Consider the following 13,820-nt stretch of genomic DNA (forward strand, 5'->3'; position numbering starts at 1 on the left):
AAATTATTAAGAAAATTCATTATTAAAAAAAAATTTAACACTCAAATTTTCCTCCTGTATAATAATATTTTCATCAATAATAATTATAATTATGATTAATATATAAAATTTTTTATTTTATTACACGATATGAAATTTGTTTTTAGATCTGTCGAAAACAATGCAATTTAATCCATGGAAACTGATGGTCATACTGATTTATATAAATGGTGTATTGTCCGAATATTTGATGGGCGGTCACATAGATAACAATCCACCAAAGTCTTTACCAGAAAAAACTGAATCTTCTCCGAATTTGGCAAGGACGGCACAGCTGGATGATCTTGACCTAGATCTTGTTAGGGAAGAGAGCACCGTTGCTCTTTCAACGTTAGACGAAGAAACGCCGCGTTATCACATGCCATATCCTTTCGCCTTCAATGGTGGCAGGCCGTTCTCACTCGAAAAAGATCCTATTACCGGTAAGATTGATTTCGAGAAACCTGTCAAGGCTTTAAATTATACCAATCATTATCAAGAATTGAATAAAAATGAACAGATCAAGAATTTTTCAAAAGGAAACAGTTCTTATTTAATGAAAAAAAAAATGGAAAACAATAAGGAAACCGAGGATGTTAGTCCTAATGAAATTAATCCTTATTTACCTAATTTTCACGATTTTCTTAATCTTCCTATACAGTATTCTTCTGGTAAGTATGACAAAAACAAGTATCCATTGATATCAAGTTCTTATGCAAATACAAAAGTTCAGAGTGGATCGAATAGTTATAGTACCTATAATCATAAACCTTATAATGGAGAAACTATAATATATTATTCTACTAAAAGACCATATATATCTAAAGCAACTTCGATTACAACGATGACTACAACAATGACAATGACGACAGTTAAACCAACGTCATCGATTACACCTAATACTATTTCTACAACTTATAAACCTATCATAACTTCAACGCCAATGACCACTACTATCGCTACTACTACAACTTCTCCATCTACTATTACTTCAACTTCTATGAAGTTACCTGTTGTAACGACTTGGAAACCTTCAATTTCCACTCCTAAACGATTTGTTGATTATTTAGAGGATTATGATGATATTCTTCCTATAGAAAAACTGCAATCATCTATGTACAGTAATAATCATCAAGGATCAAATAATATAGTGCATAATCGAAATTCTCAAACAAAACTTCCTATAAAACACGAAGAATATATTAATAATTACGAAGATTATGATATTGGAGAAGAAGAACAAGAAATAAAAGATTATGTTTCAATGAAAGAGACGACTAATGAAGTTATAAGAACTAGTACATTGCCTACTACAACATCCATTTCTAATATAACAATGATCACTGAAAAAAATTCAGAAATCATTCCCATAACAACTACAATAATAAACACATCAGTTCCATCATCCTCTGCAATCTATTTATCACCAGTATCTCAGGAAAGCATTTTACAAAATAATTCATTACCATTTCAAGTTCCTTCTCTACGCCCAATAACATCCATGCCTTTAAATAATGAACATATGTCATTTGAAAATGATAATCAAAAACATAGCATTGCAGATAATATTATTATGAATCAGGGATATCATCCAAATACAATTATTAATCAAAAACCAACTGAAGAAATTCTTGTAGAAAGCACTAGTAACATATTGATACCACCTGATCAGGATATGGTATCTTTTGTCCTTGGAAATAGACAAAATGTTGAAGGTGAATATTATTCCTTAGGTACTGCGATTGGAGAGAATCCTTATAGTGGTTCCACCAAATTAGATTCCTCTTTTCGACCTTTTTACAATGCATCGCCAAATAAAAGTAATTATGATTCACAAACAGATTTTCAAGAAATAATTGGTTTACCGTTAATATCTGTATTGGAGAATAATTACACTTATGCTCAACCGAGACAACCTAATCCTACCGAAACTCAAAAATTAGCTAATGAAATAGAACCTTCTAGAACACAAAATTCATTTATAAAGGATACTATATTTCTAGAAGAGTCAGAAGATAAAAAGAATGATAAAGATATTAATCATATAGTATTCCCTAAGGATGAATCTATACAAGCAATCGAAGATCATATCATTGTTAAAAACGAAGCTAATGAAATAAAATCTTCTTCCACAACATTAAAATCTGTAAGAGTGGATCCTCTAATTTCAAATGAAGAACACTTGCCACAACTTTCAGAGAATTTGACTCCACCAGCTGAACAACCAAAGTTGCCTTCACAGTTTTATTATCACTACAATTATGGAGATCTTATAGTAAAGCCTGATCATCTTAGACCTCAAAGATTACCATCTCGTGGAAAATCACCATCACCATCTCCTATTCTTCTTTCAGAATTCATAGGAAAAAGAAGACGTCCTTATTCTCCCGATTCTACTTTACCAAATATTCTCCCACAATTTCGTCCAAATGCTAAGACATCTCATGGACATCGTGGATCAGAAATCATTGGAACGATTCCAGCTGGTCAAACTTATTCTACTAGAGTAAGACAATCTGTTCAATCTTATCCTTCAACCAGGAGACCTTTACTTTCAGTTCCATTTTATCTTCAGAGATTAAATCCTCCTCCTCCTCCAATTCATACTGTTAGATTTGCTACAAAAATTGAAAATGCAATATCTTCTCGAGACACGGATTCTACAATTAAGAGGTTTCGTCTTCCATCGGTATTAATTACTTCAAGAGCAGAAGATATTAAATTGGCTCATCGATTAACTAATCAAAAATTACGATTGGAAGAAGAAGAACGATCAGAACGTTATTCAGAAGAATCACCTCAACTTCCGCCAAAGCCTCCTTTATTTCTCAAGAGAAGAACAGCGGATTCACCGCACGTAGCTACTCTTCAAATGATTCAACAGCATAGGGAATTCGAAGAAGATATTACAGAATCAAATTTACCAATGAATTTACCAAATACAGATGATGAATCGGATAAAATAATGATTGATCAAAATACAGATGGAAGAAAACTTGAAAATCATGAAACAATGGCTGAGTCACCAATTTATGTAGTTTATCCTGTTAATACTGCTGTAAATATTCATCCTGATGATTCTAGAGAAAAAGACGAAAGTGTGGTAGTTGGAACGAGAGGTCCTCATCGACCGCTTCCTCCAGAAACATTACTCCAGGACAATGAGAATCATCAAGAAATGGATCAAGAAATAAAACCTTCTATTCATAATGGATTTAATAAACGTCCAGTTATGTCAGATTTTCCATATCCTTTAGAACGTCCTGATCCTTCTATTCTTATTAATGGAATGAGAGAAACGCCATTATTGGTGCCCAGTGATCAGCGACAAGAAGAAAATCCTGTGCAGCGACAAGAAGAAAATACCGAAGAAAAAGATGAAAAAGATTCTAACGTAAATATCATACCATATCTACAGGACTTTGTACCTTTTCCACCGAAGAAAAACGATGTGATTTCAGCTACTCTTCATCGTCTACCAGCCTTGTCTTCTTCTACGCCAATTGCTTATGTTTATACTCCAACAATGCAATCTTCTCATCATTTAGATGTAGATATACGAGATGAAAAAAATTCTGAAATTGATAAAAATCAAAAACTTATTTTGTTGCCATCCCAACAACCTTCTAGTTCTTCTAGCTCTGCACCATCTCCACAAAACTTTATGCCGCCATTTGTAGCAAGTATCAGTGCAGAAAAACCTTCAAAAAATGGTTGGAACGTTGTTGCGATGGAATCTACTATTAATAGAAAATCAGATGATAATTCTTCTGAGGCTATATTAAATATAGAAGAGATACAGACAGAAAAAACAAAATTTGATGCCGAAAATTTTAAACCACAAATGTTTGGTGGTTTCAAACCAATTTATGAATTCCCAACACAAAATGAGAATCATTCAAAACATAAAGAATCTAATGACTTGAAAACAGAAGTGAATACATATGCTCACGAATCTGTCAATTCAACAATTTGATGACAAAATATATTTATCATATAGAAAAATATGCTAATTGAATGAAAATAAATAAATTTTGAATACACTACTGTCTCATATTTTAAGCAAACCGGAACCGAATTTTATCAACTTGCAAGAAAGAATTTAGAAATTCTTTTTCTAAGATAATAGAATAAAAAAATAAAATAAGAACATGATACTTGTATTTTTTTATTTAAAACTTATTTTCATGAAGATCAATAAGTAGAGAATAGCAATAAAATAAAATTGTAAACTTGTAATTAACTTAGATAAAATTTAAGAGAGTAAAATAAAATTTCAATCAGAGTGTAAGATATCATTATATTTTGTGAATCATTATGCTCTTCTTGGCAATACTATTTTTCTAAAAAAAAAAAAATTTTTTCTTAATAATTTTTAATAACTTAAAATTTTAAAGTAAGTAATTTTAAAGTAAAATTTTAAAAAAAGTAATGCTAAGAAGAACATTATTTTAAAAAGGGATTTAAATATCTTTAAAATTCTATGCATCGATAGAATATATTATTGTCTTCAGGAAATTGAATTAAGTCTAAATATGATCTTTATAATAATTCTGGATCATTTAATGATGGATTGGATGCAATGAAGTGCAAGCAATTCAATTAAGTTTAAATTATTTTTAAAAATTAAATGAAACATTATTTTTAATGATGTAATATTAAAAAATTATCTTGTATTTAAAAATTTTATTATATGTATTTGCACTTGATTACTTTGCATGTAATCTATTTAATTATGATTATTAGGAATCATCTAAAGTATTTATTATATTAAAAAATTATTATAATTATATTAATTTAATATAAACATCTATTTTATAGATAGCCTATGTAGTAATTTTATAAAATTTATTTTGTTAAATTAAAAATTATCATATTTTGTATATTTAATTGACATGTTATATGTATTATTATAGATTTTTATTTACAAGTCAATATATACTATGATCAAAATCATATATTAAGAATTTAATTAAATAAATTATTTTCTTTAAATTATTTATTGTATCTAATTTATTTATATTAATGTTTTATTATTAATTTATCTAAATGCTTTATATTTTGTACAATATATTTAATATAAATGCTATCTTGTTATATTATTACTATTAATTTTACAATAAAACAATAAAAATAATACTGTAGGTTAATATTAATAACAAGAATATAAATAATTAATCTCTAGGAAGGAAGACTAATAATTAAAGTGATTGGACAAGCTTTATATATATGAAAAAATAAAGATATATGTATATTTTCTTATAAATCAATACCAAAATTATTAGTCTTGAATGATTAAGACAATACATTACATATTATAAATTTTTCGAAAATACAATAAAATACAATAAATATGAAATATAAAAATCAATTATTTTATGCTTCTATAATTATTAAATTTATAATTATTAAAATTACTTTTGCATTTAGGTAAGAAATTTTTTTATAAGTAATCATATGAAAAATTTTGTTGGCAATAATAATTATAACTTTACATCATTATAATTTAATATGTAAATATGAATATTATTATGAATATAAACAATTTAATTCATTTATTGATTACCAAAGAGTCGTAAGTCCAATTTTAATACAACGTTGCCTTTTTCGACTTCATGTAATGGTATTCGTTTTTGTATTGGTCCACAAGAATCCTTGCTATCTCGCATTACATCAGCAACTCTTATTTCTGCTCGTCCAAGAAATTCTATAATAATATTTAAATAATTTTTTTATTCAGAAATCATTAAAATTATGTTTAATTAATTTATTTGTGAAATTAATTTTACCATCTGGACTATAATAGCCTTTATCAAAAACTGTAATACACAATGTATCTTCGTGTAAATCTTTAACTTGGAATTGCATTGATGTATCCCACAAAGGACAATCAGTTCCTGATACAATGCCTGTTCTTTGTTCTTGCGAACCCATACTAACTTTACAAAATGTATTACATTTTCCTATATAATTAGATTTTTTTGTTAGAATTATAATTATTATAATATATAAAAATAAATATAATTCCAATTAGAATAATTATAGTATTTATATTATTAATGAAGCAAAAATTATATGCATAAAGTAAATTGCAGTTGCATGGCTTTTAAATTAATATGTGAATAATTAATGTTATTAAATTTAATATTATTAGATATTAAATCATCAATAATTGAGAGAAATAATTTCTTTTAAATTTAACTACAAACAAATTACATGCAAAATGATTATGAAAGAAAAAAATGTATATATATCCATCCATGGATCGAATCTGAAAATTTGCATGCAAATAAAATATTTTACCTTTCTTTAATATAATTAAATCTTCAGCTTCCATAATTACTAATCGAAGTTTACCTTGAACTGGTCTTCTGCAAACTACAATCATGCCAAATTTTTGTTACTAAAATAATGTTGCATAGATAGAATATGTATATATATTCTATTATAATTATAATATAAATAATCTTTAATGATTTTGTAGACGATTTTATTTTATTTGTTTTTATAATATACTTATATCAAAATAATAAATAGCACCAAGCAACCATACAAGCAATTAAAAAGCACATGCATAAAAAAACAAATAATTTAAGCATAAGCATTCACTTACCTGTTATTGTCTTTAAATTGAAACCTTCAAGCACTGTAACAAGAATTCTCCCACAAGCTCCAAATTGCGCCTGCTCTATTTATTCATACACATTTACATATTACTATATGTCAAATTTATTATAAATGTTTCATAAATATATATTATAGAATATTATAAAATATTTATATCATTCATTATATACAATAATAATAAAACAAGAACAAATACAAAATATTTTATATCTCAAATTTTTAATTTTTAAAAATAATGAGAATAAATATAACTTACTTGATCTTTGTTTTTGCAAACGTGATTTTTCATTCTCCATAAATTTTTTTTTTGCTTCTATAATTCTTTTAATCCATAATGAACATTCACTTGGGGTGGGTGCTAATAATATTATTGGTTTTTTGTGATCTCTTAATCTGAGTATTTTAGAGTTTTCTGTACCTTCGCTGAAACTTAAATTAATATTACCATTTGTCTCTGAATCACCCAAAAAAAATAACTCGTTTAAGAATATTGGCTATAAAAAAAAAAATATTTCAGTTAATATTATTATATTATTAATATGATAATTTAATTATATTATAGAATACCTTTCTATACATCTTAAATTTTTGATTTTCATTTCTCTCAAATGAAAATTGTTGTCCATTGGATAAAAATCTTTTGGTAAATATTGGTTGAGCAAATAATAAAAAGTCGTTTGTAAGAAATCCAACAAGTTCTTTTCCACTTTTTGCCTTAAAAAAAAAAAAAAAAAAAAAATATGAAAATTATAATATGAAACTTAATATATGAATTAAAATATAAAGATATAATATGAAAAAAATATAATCTTTTTTAAGATTATCTAGATTTTTTAAGATTATATAATCTAGATTTTATATACCTTATGAAGTATACTAAAATGAAGAAGTTTTCGTGGACCTAAAGAATTGGTTAAAGAATTAAAAATAAGTTGTTCTTCAAGACCATCACAAGCCACATGTGTTTGAAGCCATTCTAATCTATCACTATTTTCTTTTTCTCTAACTCCTTCATTTACCTACAATAAATAAAAAATAAACAAAAAATAAATGTTATAATAATATTTTTTTTTTAATTTTTTCTAAATTATTCAAGAATCAATATTTCCAGAATATTACTTGAGTACAAAATTCTTCTGCTTTGGCTAATGCTTCTTGAAGATATTGCCTATCAGGATGATTAATTGGGGTATGCTGCAAAATCTAAAATGATTAAAATAAATTAATATAATATTTATTTTTTATTTATATATATTTTTATATATATAAAGTTAAAAACATGAAAAATAGATACTTTGCTAATAATAAGGGGATACTTTGTTATTCTTTGCATTGGTTTTATGAGGAAAGAACTCAAAGGCATTCCTTTTGTGCGTGGATCTTGTTGACAAATTTGAGCAACTTTAACAAATTCCGGTACAGTTTCGGTCAATCTTTGAAGATATACAGCAGCAGATATCTGACAGCTACAAAATCTTATGTATGCTGACATTCTAGGAATCTAAAATATAAAAATTTTGTATATATAAAATTTTATATAATTTATAAATATGAATCTATAAGATAAAATCAGTTATAAAAAATTAAAGAAATTTACATTTTCACATAAAATATCTCCAATCATTCTTACAATCCCATTTTCGCTATTATCTCGTCGTATTCGTAATGTTCTGAAAAAATTTATCATATAAGTGATTTTGATTGACATTATATATATATTTTTTTGAATAAAATATTTTGCGAAACATTACCTCAAAAAATTATCATTACATGCAATAATATCTCTCCAGTTAACAAATATTTTATCTATTTCATCCACTGTTAAAACTAAACTTTCAATAAGAGGTTTTTCAAATACCTGTGAAAAAATTTTTATTTTTTAAAGTATAAATTACATATGTATACTACTATACTATAATTCTATAATCTATATATATATAATAGTTAATAATATTAAATAAAATTAATAATAATAAAATAATAATTATAATAATATTTAATAATATATTTTAGAATACCTCATGAACAAGCCTCATATCTTCTATATATGCTTGTTCAGTCATGATAAGTTCTTTAATGTATTCTTGTCGTTTTCTTTCCATGGAATCCAATCCAGCCATTAAGTCAGTTATCATCTCATTAACTACACATAAAATGTATGTAAAAACTTCTTTCAATCTTTCTTTGTCTTTCTAAAAAAAAATTTACTTTAATTTTAGATAAATTATTTTAAATAAAAAAATTATATTTAAATTTTGATAATAAAATTTTATAAAAATTATTGAAATAAAACGTTAAAATCATAAAATATTCTAACAGAGATTTAAGTCAGTTATTGAATTACACTCACTAATAAACAATTTGTATACACAATATTTTACAACAGACAAATACTTTATTTCAATTAGTAATTTTGTGAACATGTCTGTATATATTATGTATGGATATGTGTACATATGTATAAGAACAGCATGTATATGCATGTGAAAAATTTCAAATATATTCACATGAAGTGTGAACAAAAGCTGTAATAGATATAGAATGATTAAAACCTGTTCACACTCATACAGTGCTCTTCATTCAAAATATATCGCATACAATTTGAGATTCATAATGAGATTCGATATTACAACAAACAATATTGATATTTTGTAAATAGTAACAATCTTAAGAATATAATACTACATAAGTATTTTTTATCTAAGAATATCCAGTTGCATAACTTGCTTTACACATTGTCAACATGTTAGATAAAGGGTATAAGATTATTAGCGCATCTAGAATATTTAATATTAAGCACACAATATTTAATTTCACAATCAAGCATATTTATACACTTTTTCTTGCAAAGAGTTATATAGAATGTGTAAAAGGATTAATTAGTATATAAATATGCTGATTTACTGTGCGCTTTTACGATAATTCAAAACTAGTTATTCCATCAAATTCCTGAATGATCCAATGGAATGGATAATGCATTCAATGATTTTTTAAAATAAATATTTCATATTGTTTCACAAAATTTATATATAAAATTTTAAATACTAAAATATAATATAGAAATACTTAAAAAATTTATTTTACAAAAAAATTTTAATAAAAAATAGTATCATTTTGAAATAATAACATTTAAGTATCTTAATATGAAACTTCGTAAAATTAAAAACAATAATGTGATAATAATAAATATAAAAAATAAATCTATAATTAAATATAATGTATAACATTTTTATAATGATATTTAGATATCTTAAGTTGTATAAATTAATTTATTCAAGAATAAATTGATGGAAAAACTGGTTCAATATAACATTATTTAACAGATCATTCCCACCAATGATATAATAATTATCTAATTTATGATTATTAATAATGAGTAATAATGAGTTAGGCTCTATAATAAAAGGCTATGAAGAAGGAGCATATCATCTTCTATTATGTTATCAGACAAATCAAAAGAAAACAAATATATAATTGTATGTATGTATATATATATATACATACACATACACACATGTATACATACATATACACATGTACATAAAATATATATAGAATAAATAAATAGGAACAACAAATTTGGTTAAACTTATTGAAGTTAAAAGAGATATTTGCATTCTCTTTGTGAATATTATGCACAATATTAAATATATTTTTTTATCTTTATTTTTATTTATAGAATTTTAAATTAAAAAAGATTTAAGAAAAAAATTAGACTACATAATCCTTAAAAAATTTTGAGATTATTCAAATACATTATAATAAAATCTTTATCTATCTACAGAAAAAAAAATGTAATATTTAAAATTATGATTTAACAACTCCTTTTCTTTTTACTGAGAAGATAAGCAGGAAAATAATTCATTTTATTTCATTATCTTTGTTCTAGGCCTCGGTTTATACAATATAATTGTATAAACCATCTGTATTGTACACCAAATAATATACTAATGCTAATAAAAAAAAAAAAAAACGGACAGTATTAAAATATTTTAAAAGATTTTTTTCAAAAACTTCAATTATAAAAATTAGTATAGATAGTATAGATATAGTATAAATATAAAATAGTAATTGAATTTATATATGTAATTTTTATTAATGTAACACTTTAAGCCCAATATTAAATAATATTTGATAATGTTTTATATTTTTACTTACAAATAGTTGTTCAAATAGATAAAGTATGAATGTTTTAAATATATAGAATAGTATGAATGTTGAATAAATATTTCAATATTTATTGTCTTTGCTCTAGCAAAAAGTGCTTTTATTCTATTATGTCATTGAATATAATTATTTTTGTTATTTTCTTTTTTGGGCTAAATGTGTTAATATAAACAAAAAATATTATATTGTTTTCTAAAACGAACTTTTTAAACAAATATATGTTATTTTATTTTTATTTGAAATATTAATTATTGAATATTAATTAATTACTAAATTTATTTCAAATAGACATAAAAATCATATTTATCAATTTTTAAGCTCTGTCCAGAATTAAAATAGAAACTTGAGATAGAATTTGGTGCACATGTTAAGTGATTGTAATAACATATTAATTAGCTATTCAATATTTAGCGCTTTTTTATATGAATATATTATATAAATACTGCGCAATATTAATTCCGCGTTTGTAATCCATATATAGAGATTCAACAGTTTAAAGAATAATGGTCATTAAAATATATGGTAACAATTTGAATGACAATGAAAATAAAGGACCAAATAAGATCCCTGACCAGAAAAAAAAGACTCATAATTTAGAGTAATATAAAAACAAAGAATCAACTCTGAGTCTTTCTTTTCTTTTTCTCTTTTCATTTTTATGCTCACTGTCTCCACCGATGAGACTTGTTGGTTGTCTTGTTCAATGTAGGGACTGCTATCATTCTTATTGCACTTGAGACGTTTTTATTTTAGCCTGCAATGCTGCGGTGCTGCTCTGCTATCCTTTATGCTGCACGTTAAGCAAGGCGAAAGATAATAATTAGTAAAAGAATTCTTTCGAAATATTGTAGGCAAATACATTTATCATCTTAATCATTTCAAATTCAAATTGCTTGAAGTAACTATTTCGTTTTATATATATATTATTTTCAGTATTAAATTTTCACACTTTATAAAATTAATACATTTAAAATAATTATACGTTTAATAAAAATTATATAAATAAATAACGATTTATGATTATTATAATCATTATATTTATAAGTCTTTATATGTATTTATTAAATGAAATGTTTTTCTTTAATGTACATTTAAATTTTTTATTATAATTAATTTTATAATATTTTTAATCTAAAATAAGAAACAAATTAAACTATATATTGAAAAATATATAATATTAAATAATGTTATAATAATATATAAAATCTTGATATATATAATATATAATAATATATAATTTATATATATAATAATATAATATATATAATAATATTTTATCAATATTTTACTATTGAAACGAAGTAGCTACCTCAAACGGACAGACGGACGGACGAACAGACGGACAGGCAGGCATGCAGGCAGACAGGCAGGCTATATAATAGAGAAAATATGTTTCTCAATTGATTCCAAGAAATTAACGTTAAATAGACCAGAAATAAAATAATGATTATAATATAAATGGATCGCTTTTCAAGCTAAAGTATTAAATTTTAATGCAGACATATCAGAGCAGAAAGCAGACATAACATAATTTGTGAATTGTAATTAAAGAAATATTTTCGTATAATTTTATTATTAATTAACATTTAGTTCTAAATCATGAACGATGAAAATCAAATAATATTTATATCTTAACAAAGATATAAATATATCGAAATATTTGATAACTATCCTATTTATGTTTATAATTTTTAACTAATTTCAAATGAATGTTATACTCAAACATATAATTTATTATTTTGAATATAAATATTATTTAAATAAATATAACATATATTTATGATAAAATCTATATTTATCTAAAAATAAATTTTATCAAAATCTTAACTAAAAATATATTTTTATAATAAACAAAAAATTATACAATATTAAAATATACATATTAAATACATTTGATTGAGCAATATTTGAAAAACTATTTTATCTGGTCCTATTAAACGACCGTCGTATTAAATTATAAATTGCCTTATTAAATTTTTAAAAATTTTATATTTTTGTTAAATCGATTTATATTTTATAATAATAGGAAAAATCTAAACCTGACGGTCGTCCGTCTATCCGTGCAATTAAAATTATTATATAATTAATAATTATATTTATTATTTTATATAAATTTTATTATGTTAATATGTTATAAAATTGTTTCAAAATTATTTTTTTATAAAAACTTATGATAGACAAATATTTTAAATTCTCTAAAATATAAAATAAAATTTTTAAAATAAAAAAATTTACTTACACATAGAAGATACATAATTACTGGGAAAAACACCAGATATTCCGTTTAATTCGCCTTTCCACCATGCTGCTTCGTCTTTTGCAAGTACGGTAATAACATCACCTTTTTCGAAACTTAATTCATCTTCATTTTGTGCTTGATACGGATATAATGCCATAACGCGCTCTATATATAAAATGAATTATTATATTTTTTATTATATTTAATGTAAATAATATCAAAAATAAAAAATACTTACCAACATTTGGATCTGTAGGAGAGTCTTGATATCCATGAGAAACAGGTGTACTTCGATTACTACTACTAGTTAAAGGTTTAACATAAGATGCTGGGAACCAACCAATTTGTCTTTTTTTACCACGTGCCTAAACAAAATAAAAATACTATAATTATTGAAAAATTAATTATTTTATTATAATGGATATACACATATTTATAATAAAGAATAAATTAACATACTTGTAATTCTCCTTCCCACCAACCACTATCTGTCTTTTTACGGATCATTATTAATTGTCCTTTTTGTAAATTTAATTGTTCAGAACTAGTAGCTTCATAAGGTGCAATGACTTGTACAATTTCAGGTTTTCTTCCTCTCTATTAAAAAAAGAACAAAAATAAATTTTTACTATTATATATATATATATATATAATAGTAAAAATTTATTTTATATATTTATATATATTATATTATATTATATATATAAAATATATTTTATAAATAATTAAAAATTATTTAATATCTAATATATATAATTAATATCTTATT

The 13,820-nt window shown here is 23.9% G+C and overlaps 2 protein-coding genes across 11 annotated transcripts in view; one reads left to right on the forward strand and one right to left on the reverse strand.

Annotated features, from left to right (window-relative positions):
- Positions 1-4,229, forward strand: part of LOC102678470 — a 7,862-nt gene extending 3,633 nt beyond the window's left edge. The window contains exon 2 of the mRNA XM_006622920.2: positions 147-4,229. Within this exon, the coding sequence (XP_006622983.1) occupies positions 161-3,994 (3,834 nt within the window). The 5' untranslated portion in view covers positions 147-160 and the 3' untranslated portion in view covers positions 3,995-4,229. The remainder of the gene's footprint in view (positions 1-146) is intronic.
- A 1,051-nt stretch (positions 4,230-5,280) lies between these two features.
- Positions 5,281-13,820, reverse strand: part of LOC102678688 (intersectin-1) — a 16,659-nt gene continuing 8,119 nt past the window's right edge. For 9 of the 10 annotated variants that reach the window (XM_031513900.1, XM_031513897.1, XM_031513901.1 and 6 more), the window contains 15 exons: positions 13,511-13,648; positions 13,290-13,416; positions 13,052-13,216; positions 8,664-8,788; positions 8,397-8,503; positions 8,243-8,315; positions 7,940-8,146; positions 7,765-7,848; positions 7,509-7,664; positions 7,213-7,359; positions 6,902-7,139; positions 6,632-6,706; positions 6,322-6,396; positions 5,808-5,981; positions 5,281-5,725 (listed from right to left, as the gene is read on the reverse strand). In XM_031513900.1, coding sequence (XP_031369760.1) covers positions 5,574-5,725; positions 5,808-5,981; positions 6,322-6,396; positions 6,632-6,706; positions 6,902-7,139; positions 7,213-7,359; positions 7,509-7,664; positions 7,765-7,848; positions 7,940-8,146; positions 8,243-8,315; positions 8,397-8,503; positions 8,664-8,788; positions 13,052-13,216; positions 13,290-13,416; positions 13,511-13,648 — 2,043 coding nt within the window. In that variant the 3' untranslated portion in view covers positions 5,281-5,573. The remainder of the gene's footprint in view (positions 5,726-5,807; positions 5,982-6,321; positions 6,397-6,631; positions 6,707-6,901; positions 7,140-7,212; positions 7,360-7,508; positions 7,665-7,764; positions 7,849-7,939; positions 8,147-8,242; positions 8,316-8,396; positions 8,504-8,663; positions 8,789-13,051; positions 13,217-13,289; positions 13,417-13,510; positions 13,649-13,820) is intronic. The other variant, XM_031513896.1, reaches the window with a different exon arrangement.

Source organism: Apis dorsata, unplaced genomic scaffold (genome assembly GCF_000469605.1).
Source record: "Apis dorsata unplaced genomic scaffold, Apis dorsata 1.3 scaffold_794, whole genome shotgun sequence".
In the NCBI taxonomy this organism is placed as follows: domain Eukaryota; kingdom Metazoa; phylum Arthropoda; class Insecta; order Hymenoptera; family Apidae; genus Apis; species Apis dorsata.